Source organism: Ursus americanus, chromosome 12 (assembly GCF_024610735.1).
Source record: "Ursus americanus isolate L20-20 chromosome 12, mUrsAme1.1.p, whole genome shotgun sequence".
Taxonomy (NCBI): Eukaryota; Metazoa; Chordata; class Mammalia; order Carnivora; family Ursidae; genus Ursus; species Ursus americanus.
The window spans coordinates 18,816,263-18,831,665 of NC_142138.1; the positions used below are offsets into that span (position 1 = coordinate 18,816,263).

At 36.7% G+C, this 15,403-nt stretch overlaps 1 protein-coding gene across 4 annotated transcripts in view; it reads right to left on the reverse strand.

The window, feature by feature from the left end:
- Positions 1 to 15,403, reverse strand: part of DOCK7 (dedicator of cytokinesis 7) — a 201,817-nt gene that overhangs the window by 165,300 nt on the left and 21,114 nt on the right. For all 4 annotated transcript variants that reach the window (XM_045802186.2, XM_045802187.2, XM_045802190.2 and 1 more), the window contains exons 2-4: positions 12,765 to 12,870; positions 3,329 to 3,504; positions 3,070 to 3,138 (exon numbers count right to left, since the gene is read on the reverse strand). In XM_045802186.2, the coding sequence (XP_045658142.2) occupies positions 3,070 to 3,138; positions 3,329 to 3,504; positions 12,765 to 12,870 (351 nt within the window). The remainder of the gene's footprint in view (positions 1 to 3,069; positions 3,139 to 3,328; positions 3,505 to 12,764; positions 12,871 to 15,403) is intronic.

Genomic DNA, 15,403 nt, shown 5'->3' on the forward strand with positions numbered 1-15,403 from the left:
CTTGTAGCTAAAGATATTAAAATAGCAGCTACATAATGTTCACATCCCAGTGTAATCACAAAATAAAACATTTTTCTCTGAAAGAACTAAAATAAAGATACTAAATATAGTAACATGAAAGGTTTTATTCAAAAGTTTTAATCTTTCGTGAAATGTTTTAAGTTCCTTAATTTGTAAAGTTGCATGTCTAAGCTGCTCTAATAAACCAGAAATGTGTTGCATTCTGCCTCCTTTATGTCCTAAAATACTGACTATAAAATTCACAAAAGCTTAGAAAAATGACATGATTCATGATCAGTACTCTTCTAAATCATCACTCTGACCTCTAGTTGCTTGCTGTAAGGCTCTCTATGATTATCCATCCAACCCGGCACACACACCACCATTGGTAGGACCTCATATCTCGGCATTCTGTCCCTCATTTATTCTAGTCCAGCCACACTGACTTCTTTGCTATTCCTTGAACATTCCTGGCACGCTTCCTGTATGAAGCCTCTGCATGTGCTATTCTTCCTTCTGCTTAATACTATCTTCCCCCAGATTTCCAGAGGGCTCACTTCCTTAATTCCTTTAGGTCTTTGCTCAAATTCGCCTTACCTGTAAGGTCTCTTCTGATTAGTTTACAAAGCAGCTCTTCTTGGCTCTCCCTATCCTCTTCACCCTACTTTTTTTCCTCCATAAGAGTTACCTCCACCACATCTATTAATATTTATCTGTGTTTGTTTATTGTCTATTGCCCTCAGCCCCAACTAGAAAGTAAGTTCCACGAGGGAAGGGAATTAATTTTGGTGACTGCCGTAGCATCACTGCTTAGCATAGTGCCTGGCACATACCAGACTCTCAGCAAGTATTTGCTGAATGAATAAATAAAGGAAGTACTTTCTGTCCTTTCATCCTTCTGTGCTGAATTATAGACGAATGGTGTGGTTTCATCTTATGGCATACTATTCCACTCCTCAGTCACGTCCATTCCGCCATTAAGCCCATCTGCTGAGTTTTTAATATTTTTTCACTGAATAAAATATTAATTTCCAAAGATAACTAGTTGATTTTCATATGTCTACCATATCCTTTCATCTCTCCTTGAAGATAATAATTATACTTATGGGTCTTGATCTGTGTTCTATTAACTACTGCCAATTTTAAATTGTTCTGTTATTTGTAGATTGATAATTCTCTTTGAAGCATGCTGGTTTTCATCAAATAGTTGGCAATTCTGGGCTTTGTGCTCATTTTTAAATCTGGGACCCCATATCCGCCTGAAAACACTGTATCTGTGCAGCTCAGCCCATATCCTGTGGTTGTGGAGAACAGGCAATCATGCTGTCAGGCAGAATCTGCCAGTATCTACTCTTCAGGGTATGAGGGGCTCCTTCTTCACTCCAATGCATGCCCACCCTGAACACTATATTATCAGCTCAAGCCCCTAAAACCACTACTCCAAAAAAAGACACCAATATCTCTGCAGCCAGTCCTGTGCAAACATGGTACAGGGGTCAAAGTAACCAAATGTTCAACAGTTACCCCAGGTCCCCCTTCCATTGCCTGAGTTCACTACTTTGGAGTTTACAACCCTACTGAGGTTTTTACATATATCGTCTCCTTAGATTATTCTGTACTCCGGTTTTCTCTTATGTTCCAATTGCACTTTATCTTCTATCTTTCAGGGATACTTTAAAACCTGTAGCCCAACAAAAGTACCCCTTTTGCCATTTACTATTGCAGATAATAAATAATATTTGATGTAACAGAAAAAATTAAAGCATTAGAATCTGATGTCCCTAGGTTCTAATCCAGGCTATCCCACTTTCTAGCCATAGGACCTCAAAGACATTACTTAACTACTCTAAGCCTGAGCTATGGCATCTGTTGGAACCTTAACTGAGATAAGCGTCAAGTGCCCGATAAAATGCTCAATACACAGTAAGTACCCAAAAAATGTTAACTACCTTACCCTCTTGCCTAAACCAAGGTCAGCAACCCCATAATGAGAGTTAAGTAGCAGACTCTATGATTCTGAGATTAATGTTTTGCAAATAATCTCTTTATATTAAGATTTCTAATACATGTATAGACGTAAAGACCTTTGAGTTATCTGACAGAGGAACAGTTTTCTTCAGTAATGTCTAAAATCTAGCTATTGAAATACTTATCAAAATGGTAAGTTCATAAAAACATCTCTTCTTTATAAAGTGTAGCAGACTGTGTTTTTATTAGGTCACACTAAAACTAAAAAGCATGTCAGCAGTATCCCCGAGTGATGCTTAGCACAATATTAAACCCAGTGAAATAAGACAGCAGCCATAAGGGCAAAACAATAAGCAAAGGGTACAAGACCGTCTAGAACAATTTAGCACAGATAACTTCATTTCTGAACCCTATGCCATAAAAGAATTCTCCAGTACTTCAGTTATTTATTTTTCCTTTAGAAAAATAAAATAAGGATAAGAATTTTCAATATGAAGACTCTTCATTATGCAAATTAAAATTAGCAAAGGAAACTTACTTTTTTTTCTTAACCTGACTGGATGTCTCAAAGACCATCCATTAGAAAAATTAAATTTTGTGGTAAAACAAAACATTTTTTAAAAATATTTACCTGATTCGATATACTGGTCACGGACCTATAAATATTTAGTTAGTTAATAAAGGGTGGAGACCTTTCAAACAGCTTGATCTGGAAAGCTGGCTACTCAATTTAACTTAACCATTTAAGCTTCAATTAACTGGATTCTTTTTGAGAAATCCAAATTATTCATCAATACCTACCCATGATTTCCCAAAAGAGTTAAACCATAAATTTCTGTAATTGTGTATTATTAGTTATTAATGATCTATAATATAGAAATACTGATAAACCTATTATTTTATAAGGAAAGTTAAGTGATATAGGCCGCAGTTAATTGCAGAACTCCTAAGAAGAAAATATCTACATACAAAAACTTCTTTTGCTTCTTTGGCTATTTTTTTAAATGAATGTTCAGGTCTCATAATTATTATTAATCTACCTTAATCCATTTATAGATCCTACTCACATTTTTTTAATGTTATAATAAACATATGACTTACTTTCTGATCACAATTGCCCAGTCCTCTGTATAACTTCTTATACAATCTCTAACATGTGGATCCATTTCACTATTTTAAAAAAGAAAACACATTTGTAATTTAGTAAGGAAAGGACTGATGTTTGTGAATTTGGTTGCTTCAGTTCTTGTTCATATAATAGGAAAGAACACTACCATAAGAAATAGGATCTAAATAAAATCAAGGAAGGTAGCCTTTCCATAGTAACACTAAAACCAAAAATAGGTAAATGTCGCCTTACCTTTCTTCAGGTACAGCTGACACAAGGGTTCTGCAGTCCCTAGGACTATAAACAACTTCAATATCATCTGGAGGGAACTCGATCAAATCCCTTAAAGGCCCAGAATCCACAGCTAAAGGATGAGTAATGAGGTATTCTTCCAAATCCACTGGATCTACTGCTTCAGTAAGGGGCACCTTTATGAAAAGAGGGGTGGGTGTAAGAGGTGGGTAGAAAGGGAGAGGTGGGATATACAAATTTTAAAACTTTAAGCAAAGGAAATTTGTTTTTTAAAATGTATGTTTTTAACCTAGTTATTTCTAAAATGTCAGCAGAGATTCAGCCAGATGCATTAAAGAAACCACAAGATGTTGGCCTTCTTATACTTTTTTACACTTTTGGGTCAATCCTCTTATCTTCTCGCTTAGACTTTGTCCATTCCCCTCACATAAAATCGGTAATGATAATTAACAGTTTTAGAATACTTTACAGTGACAAAATGCTCATTGGAAGGATTCTTTTTTTCTTTTTATATCTTTGGAATTGTCACTGCTAAGTTTATAAGGAGCGCTTTTACTTTATTTGTTGTTATTGCTGATTATTCTAGTAAAAATATACAACCAGTCTGTAGTAGGCTGAAAATGGCCCTCCAGAGATTTCCACATCCCAACCCATGGACCTTATATGGCAAAATAAATAAATAAATACAAATAAGAGGGTATTTGAAGATATGATTAAGGATCTTAAAATGGGGCATTACCCTGGATTATCTGAGTGGATCCTAAGTGCAATCATATATATCCACATATGGAGACATAGGGAATTTGGGGCACACAGAGGTAGAAGCCATATGAAGACACAGCAAAGAGAAATCTGAAGATTCTGGCCTTAGAGACAGAAGTGATATGGCCTCGAGCAGCCACCAGATCTGGACAAGACAAGGAACTGATTCTGAAGGGAGTCTCTGAAGGGAGTGCAACTTCACCAAAACCTTGACATCTGCCCACTGATATCAGACTCTGGACTCCATCACTATGAGAGAATAAATTCCTGTTGTTTTAAGCCACACAGTTTGTGGTAATTTGTTCCAGCAGCCACAGGAAAGTAATACACAGACTCTATTAAAAGTATCTATTAGCAATAATAGAATATTCACAGAATTTCTTGGCCAAGCTGAAATTATACATTTTAATAAGATACCCTACTTCTTATCTACCATGAGAAAAAATATTAAGCAAAACTGTGAAGAATTATGTAACAAATGTGCAGTTATGGACCAATGAAAATAAGAACATGTAATTTCTCAAGACATTTAACTAGGTAAAAACACTGGGACTTGCGGGTACATGTTATGAAATAGAGATAGAAGGTGCTTTAATCTACACTGCTTTGGACTGAACAACCCCCAACAGTAAAACAACATTTTAAAGATAGTTAAGTAAAATAATAAATGACTAGCACATCATAAACACTCAAATCATAGTCGCTATTATCATTATATGCTTTCTCATTCAAACCTCTCCCAAACCTTGTAAGTTAGAGGAAGTTAGTATTTCAATTCTACAAATAAGGGCATCATTTGTGCTACAGAAGTCAAACAACTCCTGAAAATTAAATCGCCACTAATGACAGTGTAAAATTTTAAAATGGGTCTTCAAGCTCTACAATTCATGGTTTTTCTCTCATAAGCATTTTATCTTACCTATTCTCTAAAGTACATCATACACTATCACGATGTACAGTTTATACTTCATATACTATCCCTGTTCTTAATTCAGGGAAAGAAGCAATTCAACAGGGAAACAGAGTATTATTCAACCATAATTGCTGAAAAAACTGGGTTATCTATACTGGGGGGGAATGAATCTCAATCCTTACATCACAACATACACAAAATTTAAATTGAGATGGATCATGGACACAAATATAAATACTAAAACCTTAAAACTGCTAGATGGAAACAGAGGAGAACATCTTCATGATTTGGGAGCAGGCAAAAGTTTCTTAGACGTGACACACAAATAACCATAAGAGAAAAATCTGACATATCAAAAGATAGTTAAGAAAATGAATAGGCAAGCCACAGTAAGAGGAAATATTCACAAAACAAGGGACTGGTGTCTAGAATATATAAAGAAGTCCTGCATCTCAATAATAACAGGACAAACCACCCTCTCAAATGGGGGGTAAAGTTGACAAAACATTTACTACGGAAGACATGAAATTTTAACATGTAAAAAAATGTTCAATGTTAAAAGTCACTAGGACGTACTTCCACCTCCGGGAAGATGGAGTAGACATATTTTCCCTATTCTTCCCACTAATTACAACTATAAATCCTGGACAGTCTATATAAAATAAACATCAGAAGACTCTAAAAGGTAGAGAAAAAGGCAAATCAGCAGGGACCTCGGGACCCAAGAAATGCTACAACAACACGTTACCTAAAAATTCTTTTTGCCTTCTATACTCCATGCTTGGACCTAGAAAAACTCACAAACCAGAAACACCAAGGAACATGGCATTGGGGGAAGGGGGGATTGGGGAGGGAGCCCCAACAAAATCCTGTTCTCCCCAGCCAAAGGACCAAGAGAAGGGCAGCACAGCAAAACAGAAAAGTTTTAGACAATAACCACTCTACTGCAGTCAAACACTGCATGAAAAACTGTGGACCCATCCATATCTACACAAGGAAGGCCAAGTGGAAAGCTAGACTTCACCCTCATAAAGCTGTAACAAGGCATCCAACACTCCCCACCAAGGATGGTATCAAAGAAGTCAGAGTAGGGAACTGGGATTTTCATACCTACTAGGAGGTATGAGCCTCCCACCTCCACAGTGTCAGTGGAGATCACATAGGGACATCTACTCATTCAGTAATAACAAGGCACTTCTTCCTCTTACTGCTGGGATGGTATCTGAAGTGGTCTATATATAATACAATAAAGGGTAAAGGGATGGAAAGGTAATTAAATTTCTAGACTTCACTCAAACTGTTAAAATGTCAACACTAGTTTTGTGATAAATTATGTAAATATAATACCTAAGCAACCACTAAAAAGGCTATACAAAGATATGCACTCAACAAGACTGTGGATAAATCAAAATGGAATTCTAAAAAATGTTCAGATAACTCACAGGAAGATAGGAAAAAGAAAACAGAAAAACAAAAAACGGGGGCGCCTGGATGGCTCAGTCAGTTAAGCATCTGCCTTCGGCTCAGGTCATGATCTCTAGGTCCTGGGACCAAGCCCCACATTGGGCTCCCTACTTAGCAATGAGTCTGCTTCTCACTCTCTCTCAGATTAATTAATTAACTTAAAAAAAGAAAAAACAGAGAGAACAAAAAATAAAATGGCAGACTAAAGCCCTAGCAAAACAATAATAACATTAAATATAAATAAATGGTCTACATATACGAATTAAAACATAATGGGCACCTGGGTGTCTCAGTTGGTTGGGTGTCTGCTTTTTTGGCTCAGGTCATGACCTCAGGGTCTTGGGATCCAGCCCTGCGTTGGGCTCTCTGCTCAGAAGGGAATCTGCTTCTCCCTCTCCCTCTGCCGCCCCCCCCACCCCTCTCGCGCTCTCTCTCGCTCGCGTCCCCTCTGTCTCTCTCTCAAATAAATAAAATCTTTAAAAAATAAATAATAATGATACTAAAAATAAAAGATAAGAGAATGGTAGAATGAATTTAAAAGTATGACCTACCTGTATGGTGTACAAAAAATCCACTTCAAATAAGACAATATAAGGAGGTTGAAAATAGAAAAATGGAAAAAGATACACCACCATGCATACGGCAATCAAGAGAATTCTGAAGTGGCTATATTAATATCAGATAAAGGAGACTTCAGAGCAAAGAAAAGTACTAGATAAAAAGGAACGTTACCGGATGATAACAACTATGATCCAACAAGAAGACACAGCAATCTTAAAGGTGTATGTACTAGAACAACAACTATAAATTATGTGAAGCAAAAACTGATACAACTGAAAGGAAAAATAAGACATATCTACAGTTATAACTGGAGACATTAAGACATCTCTCTCAGCAACTGATAGACAACTGGACAGAAAACCAATAAGGAGGGGCGCCTGGGTGGCACAGCAGTTAAGTGTCTGCCTTCGGCTCAGGGCGTGCTCCCGGCGTTATGGGATCGAGCCCCACATCAGGCTCTTCCACTATGAGCCTGCTTCTTCCTCACATCAGGCTCTTCCACTATGAGCCTGCTTCTTCCTCTCCCACTCCCCCTGCTTGTGTTCCCTCTCTCGCTGGCTGTCTCTATCTCTGTCAAATAAATAAATAAAATCTTTAAAAAAAAAAAAAAAAGAAAACCAATAAGGATATGGCAAAACACAACAGCACCACCAACCACAAGGATTTAACTGACGTTTATAGAACAGTCCACCCAACAGCAACAGAATAAACACACTTTTCAGAAGCCCAAAAAGCATATACCAAGACAGACCATATCCTGAGCCATAAAACAAACCTCAACAATTTTAAAAGAACTGAAATCAGAGTGTGTTCTCTGACCGTAATGTAATCAAATTAGAAATTAGCAACAACAAGATAACAGGAAAATCTCCAAACACACTGAAAGTAAACAATACACTTCTAAATAAGCCATGAATTACTGAAGTCTGAAAAGTGAAATTTAAAAAATACACTGAGCTAAATGAAAATATAACAAAATTTGTGGGATGATGGAAATGTAAATCAAAAACATAGATACTATTTCATACTCATTATGATGGCTATTATTTTAAAAATGGAAAACAAATATAGGAGAGGATATAAAGAAACTGGAAGCCTTTCGAATGTTCCCAAAAAATCGTATCAAAAAATGGGATTACCATATGATCTACTAATTCCACGTCTAGGTATTCCACCCAAAAATTGCAAATGAGATTCAAACAGATACTTGTACACTCATGTTTATAGCAGCGATACCACCAACAGCAAAACATGGGAACAACCCAACGTCCATCAACAGATAAATGGATAAACACAATGTGGTACACACATACAATGGTATATTATTGACTCTTAATGTGGACAAAGCTTTGAAGAAAAGCAGAGTGAAATAAGCCAGAAACAAAAAGACAAATATTGTATGATTGCACTTTATAAGGTACATAGAATAGACAAATTTATAGAGATAGAAAATAGAATAGAGGTTACTGGGGACTGGGAGAGGAGGGGGCAACCGGGAGTTATTGTTTAATGGGCACAGGGTTTCAGTTTCAGATAATGAAAAATTTCTGGAAATGGACAGTGGTGATGAATAGCAGTGGTGATGGTTACACGATATTGTGAATACACTTAATGCCACTGAATTATACACTTAGAAATGGTTAAAATGATAAATTTTATGTTATATATATATTTTACCACAAGACATAGATAGATAGATAGATAGATAGATAGATAGATAGAAACAAAAAGAAAGAAAGAAAGAAAGAAAGAAAGAAAGAAAGAAAGAAAGAAAGAAAGAAAGAAAGAAAGAAAGAAAGGGGGGCGCCTGGGTGGCTCAGTCGTTAAGCGTCTGCCTTCGGCTCAGGGCGTGATCCCGGCGTTCTGGGATCGAGCCCCACGTCAGGCTCCTCTGCTGGGAGCCTGCTTCTTCCTCTCCCACTCCCCCTGCTGTGTTCCCTCTCTCGCTGGCTGTCTCTCTCTCTCTGTCAAATAAATAAAATCTTTAAAAAAAAAAAAAGAAGAAAGGAAGGAAGGAAGGAAGGAAGGGAGGGAGGGAGGGAGGGAGGGAGGGAGGGAGGAAGGAAGGAAGGAAGGAAGGAAGGAAGGAAGGAAGGAAGGAAGGAAGGAAGGAAACTTTAAAAAAAAACTTTTTAGGTCAATGTTTCTCTGCCCAGGTATTATTTCTAGGGCAGCATACCTTCCAGGATTCAAAGTGTCACAAATGAATATTCAATGAAAATAATGACAAAAGCTGGGAGTCCTTGCATATGTCTAATTCAAAATTAGTCTTTCCTCAAAGAATGACCAACCATACCATGAGTAAGTCTTAGGGTAGGGAAGGAAACTATGACACTTTCTTAAAAACACCAAATATAAGATAAACAATCTTATTTCCCAAACTCACACAGGTCACTGGCTTTCTAGATATGGTGTTAGCTAGACTTGGATCACAGAAACAAATTTATTTTTGTTACAACCAACTCCCCTCCCTCTGATGCCCATCAGAGACAGCTGCTTGGGTTAGTCTTGGAATGTGGTGATGAGCTGATTATAACTATAAATTATTCTGCAAGACTCCAAGGAAAGATCCTATATTTATTGACCCAAGGGAAGAGACTGCAACATGATTTTATAAAAGAGTGTGGCTGGGCCATAAGCAGGGTCAAAGGGTGATGAGAAGCAACAGTGAAGTACTACAGAACCTCTCATAGGCAATGTTACGATAGTTTCTTCAACAATAACTGTGTTGGAATTTGGCTGACATGATTAGTGTTAAGATCTCTTTCAATCCTTTCTGATGTATGTACCATCAAAAGTTCTAGGATTTGATTAGAGGTTGTTTCGGGCTGGAGGATAGGAGGATAAAAGGGTGATAGCTGAAGTTTCTTTTTGAGGTGATGAAAATGTTCTAAATTGACTGTGGGGATGGTTGCATACATCTGTGAATACATTAAATCCATTGACCTGTAAATTAAATGGGTGAATTGTTTGGTATGTGATTAAAACTCAGTAAGGCTGTTAAAAAAAGTTAAACCAGAATCTAATCAGTTATAGGAAATACAGATGATAGAGAAATGAGTCTACAAGGAAGAAATTTCAAAAAAGTTGAACCAGAGTCCTAATCAACTACAGGAAATGAAGGAGATAGAGAAACAAATCTACAAGGAAGCAAACATAAAATCCAAAAGGCAGGTAATTCTATAAGACAACTAATCAGATTTTCTTAACAAGTTCAATGGCATTAAAAACAAAGTTAGAAGTTGGGGGAGGAAGAAACTACTTTGTTTTTGTTTTTGTTTTAACACAAGTGATCTAAAGCCAAATTCTATCTGTGGATTTTATGTAGATCCTCATTTGAACAAACCAACTATAAAAAGATATTTATGAGATAATCAAGGAAATTTAGCATGTACTGGATTTTAGATGAAACCAAGGAATTACTGTTAATTTTCTTAAGTGTGATAACAGCATTGTGGTTAAGTAAGAAAATACCAATAGTTATACTTGTCTTTCTATTTTTGTGTATGTTTAAAGATTCTCCTAATTTAAAAAGTACTTTATCAGAGAGAATACAAGAAGACAAATTGACATGAGCAAGCTCTGACAATCCTTTGAAGGAACTGTGTTGCAAAGAAGAGCAAAGAAATACTGAGGCTGGGGACAGGTAGAAAAGTAGGGGAAAAAAGAAGGATTTTTTTTAAATGATACAAATAATAGCATGTTCATATAATGATGGGAAGGATTGGGTAAACAGAAAGGAAAGGTGCTAAAAGAGAAGGAGAATTACTAAAGGACTGTATTTCAGTAACTGAACAATGTAGGGACTGACTAATCCCTCCACTTGTTCACGAGTGGTTCATCTAGAGTCACAGGTGAACAGACTACGTGGATACAGATGACAACTGGTTAATACACATGGTGGTAGGAGTATGTGGAAGTTCTTTTCTGATTGTTTCAATTTTCACAAGTGCAATATGAAGCCAAGTTATCTGAGAAGTAAAAATGGGAACGAGCAATTAGGGGTTAAGAGTAGGAGGCATGAAATAAGCCAACTAAAATAGTGGGGAAATGAATGAACTAGGAAAACACACTATTTGCCTGGAAATGTTAAAGTCTTCATGAGTGAGTGGTCATAAACAGAGTGAGACCAGTCGATAGGATTATGTTTTTCTCCAGCCATGCTCAGCTGCACAAGTGCAGGTATGAAGAAAGCAGAGAGCTAGATTTTGAACAGCACTGAGGTTGTGCCAGTGACATGAAAAGTTACAGAATTCAAGGTTACGTGCAAGAGAGTCATTATAATGATCATCAAATAATTTAAATTTGGTAAGGAGAGAAAAGAAAACATCAAAGTGTGAGGAGCAGGAAAAGGTCAGTAGGATCATGGATTCTAGGTTCTGGGGGTGAAGGACAGTTGGAGTCAGTATACCAGAATAAGAGGGGCACTGGCTGGCTCAGTCAGTGGAGCATGTGACTTACTCTTAATCTCAGGGTCGTGAGTTCAAACCCCACACTAGGTATGGAGCCTACTTAAAAATAAAAAAAAATTTTTAAAAGGATACCAGAATAAGAGAGCAAGAAAGATAAGAAGCAGTACTCAGAAAGTAATAAACATAAAACTGAGATTACAGAGGGGTTATGATTATTTATAATGACCAAATCTAGGGCACGACTATGGAAGTGAGTAGTTGAGGTGTAATACAGGACATGGGATATCAGTACAGAAAAGGAGTTCAAGACTCCGAGAGGATATTATAAAAGGATCACCTCCTTATACATTGCAATCACCCAGAAATCCATATATTCTAAAATTTCTCCAATCAGCATTGTTACTATTGTTAAAAGTAAACTCCATCTTTAAAATTTTTAATAATACAAACATTATAAACATGTCATTACAAGGTAATCAAGCTGTTATGTTCTGGCATACCATGTGTTTTCAATAATTGCTATCCTTTCATACCTAAAGGAAAAGTGTTAATGTATGTCTACCCAAGTCACTCTTAATTACTTTTTTAGTTTTTGACAAATGGAGATATATTTTTAATTCATATTCTTATTATAACAAGTAAGTATCAGTTTTTTATCAAAACTGATTATCCTGGGGCACCTGGGTGTCTCAGTTGGTTAAGCATCCAACTCTTGATTTTGGCCCGGGTCGTGACCTCAGGGTCAAGAGATTGAGCCCAGTGCTGCTAGTAACTGCTTGGGATTTTCTCTCTACTTCTCCTTCTGCCTCCCCCCCCCAACCGCCTTCCCCAGCTCGAGCTTTCTCTCTAAAAACTGATTATCCTCATGCCAGTTTCCTTAATAAGAACACATATGTTTATGTCTCTGACATAGTAATTGGTTAAGGCAATGATTCAATAACTGTATATTCCCTTCTATAAAAGGGGACAGATAATACTACAAATCTATGTAATTATTTAATATTTCCTTCAGTACCTATTTCTAGAATAGATTCCTAAATTTTCTTATAATGATTTACCATGGATCTGGGAAGTCTTAACTATAAAATTCCAGAGTTGAAAAATCCTGAATGTAAAGTTTCAGAGTTGACTAGGAAATCAACACCTATATTACACCTCCTAATACTCTTCCCCAACTGAAATTTCAGGAAAGGGAGCAGTAGCAACAAATAAGATTATGAGACTAGTGATGGAACCCAATCCACTGGCTCATCTTTTCACTATTTTTTCACAGCCTTGTCAGTAACACACCACTAACATCCCATATTTTAAATATGTTACTTACTGTGGTATGATGGGATATATTGCCAACAATGTTGAGGTTTTTAAGCAGTTGAGGAGAACCGCTATATTGTCCAGAGATCTGCTTCCTGACTTCAGCAGCCACAGTTCTATAACAAAGAAAGTAAATAAATTATTTAAAAAGAAAACAACCACATTCAAAATGGAAGGGAACTAAGTATATTAAATATTAATTTAAAAACCAACAAAATCAGGGCGCCTGGGTGGCTCAGTTGTTAAGGCTCTGCCTTTGGCTCAGGTCATGATCCCAGGGTCCTGGGATGGAGCCCCAAGTCAGGCTCCCTGCTCAGCAGGGGAGCCTGCTTCTCCTTCTCCAACTCCCCCTGTTTGTGTTCCCTCTCTAGCTGTCTCTCTCTCTGTCAAATAAATAAATAAAATTTTTAAAGAATAGGGGCGCCTGGGTGGCACAGCGGTTAAGCGTCTGCCTTCGGCTCAGGGCGTGATCCTGGCGTTCTAGGATCGAGCCCCACATCAGGCTCTTCCACTATGAGCCTGCTTCTTCCTCTCCCACTCCCCCTGCTTGTGTTCCCTCTCTCGCTGGCTGTCTCTATCTCTGTCGAATAAATAAATAAAATCTTTAAAAAAAAAAATTTTTTTTTAAATAAAAACAAAGCAACAACAAAATCTCAGTGTATCAATAGGGCCATAAATTCATAAGATATTTCAGTAAATACTGCCTATAATTACAGTAGAACATCTTTATGCTGATGTAGGACACAAAAGTGACAGCCAAACTTACAGAAGGCTTTTTTTGTATCTGGCATTTCAGGAAACATACTTTGGCTTTCAACACAGCAGGAAGCTATAATAAGATATATGTATATTAAAATGTACATATCTTAAGAATATAAAATTCTAAAATATTTTATAAACAAAGAATTAGAAAGAAAAAAACTCCTCTTTCCTTTCTAATATCAAGTAGCTCCTCATTCATACCCCAGAAAACTATCCCTTATTTTTACTTAACTAATAGAAATCATCCTTAATACTCTGGCATTAATGGCTTTCCATAATCTGACCTTAATCACCTTTCCAGCCTTGCATGTCCTTTCCCAAATTCTTGTCAGTGAACATAAATTGCTTCCCACAAAGCTATTTCCTTCTTCTATACCCACAAATTCAATTCCTAACTAGTTTCAAGGCTAAACTCAAATACCAAGACCTGCCTAACAAACTTAAGTCTTAGCTCGCCCCAACTAAAAATACCACCCTTCATTAAAATTCTTAGAGCATTTAAAATCTAATGCGCTCTCCTCCTTCCTAGTTATTTTTCCACATTTTATGTATGCTCTATATAAACAGAGGCAGTGGTTTCATTCATCATTGTTTTCCCTAAAATATTTAGCTTGAAGCACTCAAAACAGGTGACTGGTTAGTCCTATGAAATGTACAGTATTACTCAACTTTTTGACGAATGAAGTAAACCATAAAAGCACTACCATAATAAAACAGATAAGTCTTTATTTGAATTACGATTAGAATTTAAAAGTTCCATCATTTTGGAGATGCCTGGGTGGCACAGGTGGTTAAGCACCTGCCTTCTACTCAGGTCGTGATGCCAGGGTCCTGGAATCGAGTCCTGCATCAGGCTCCATGCTCCGCAGGGAGCCTGCTTCTCCCTCTGCCTGTTGTTCCCTCTGCTTGTGCTCTCTCTGTCTCTCTCTCTCCCTCCGACAAATAAATAAATAAAATCTTTTTTAAAAAACAAAATAAAAGTTCCATCATTTCGATCTCGTTACTAACCCTCGAGGGCATACTAGAATTTCAAATTTACTTACATAGCATTTCTAAAACAAAAATAATTTAGAAATTCAAACGACTTCACACCTCATCAGTCTCCATATTCCTTACATTTCTCAAAACTATAGAGCAAAATATTCAATGAGCTCCAAATCCAGTAATTAATAACTTTATCACGTTAGTAACATTTTATTAAATAGAAATTATAACTCAAAAAAATTATAACTCAAGAACACAAAATAAACACCCCTATCCATAGATTCTGTGCAATTATTTTTCTACAGTCAATATCTAACCTCTACACTATGATCAACTCTCCACTTCCTTATTTTATAAAACTAGCCTTCTGGGTTTTTTTTAATCTTTTCCAAAAACTAAACCCTACTTTCTCCTATCTTTCTGCTGCAAATAAACTGAAATAGGTCTAATGACCTGGTTTCCAGGCCAGCCGGATTCTTTCATTCTGCAGTGTTCTCAAGCCAGAGGCTGAATTCAGAGCCCTGAACATCTTGGTCCCCATACAAATCTCCTGCTGAATTTCTAAACAATCTCATTTTCCAAAAATTATCCAGATTTATGATACAATCTTTTCCCCCACCTTCTTCTCTTCCACGCCTCCTTCCTTTTTTCATGTTCAACCATTCCATACATTTATCCAGCCTATTTTCAAGCCTATTACTCAATAAGAAATTTTTGATACAAAGGTAAAAAAGTAAGTCTCAAGATACAGAATTAGCTCAGCTTTTTTTAATGGGTGATTTCAGGTACTTTAGACCACTTCTGTGTTTTATAAAAGGCTAATTTGTTATTCATAATGGCTGAAACCCAGAAGTTTATCCTTCAATAGGTAAATGGATATACAAACTGTGGTACAGCCATACA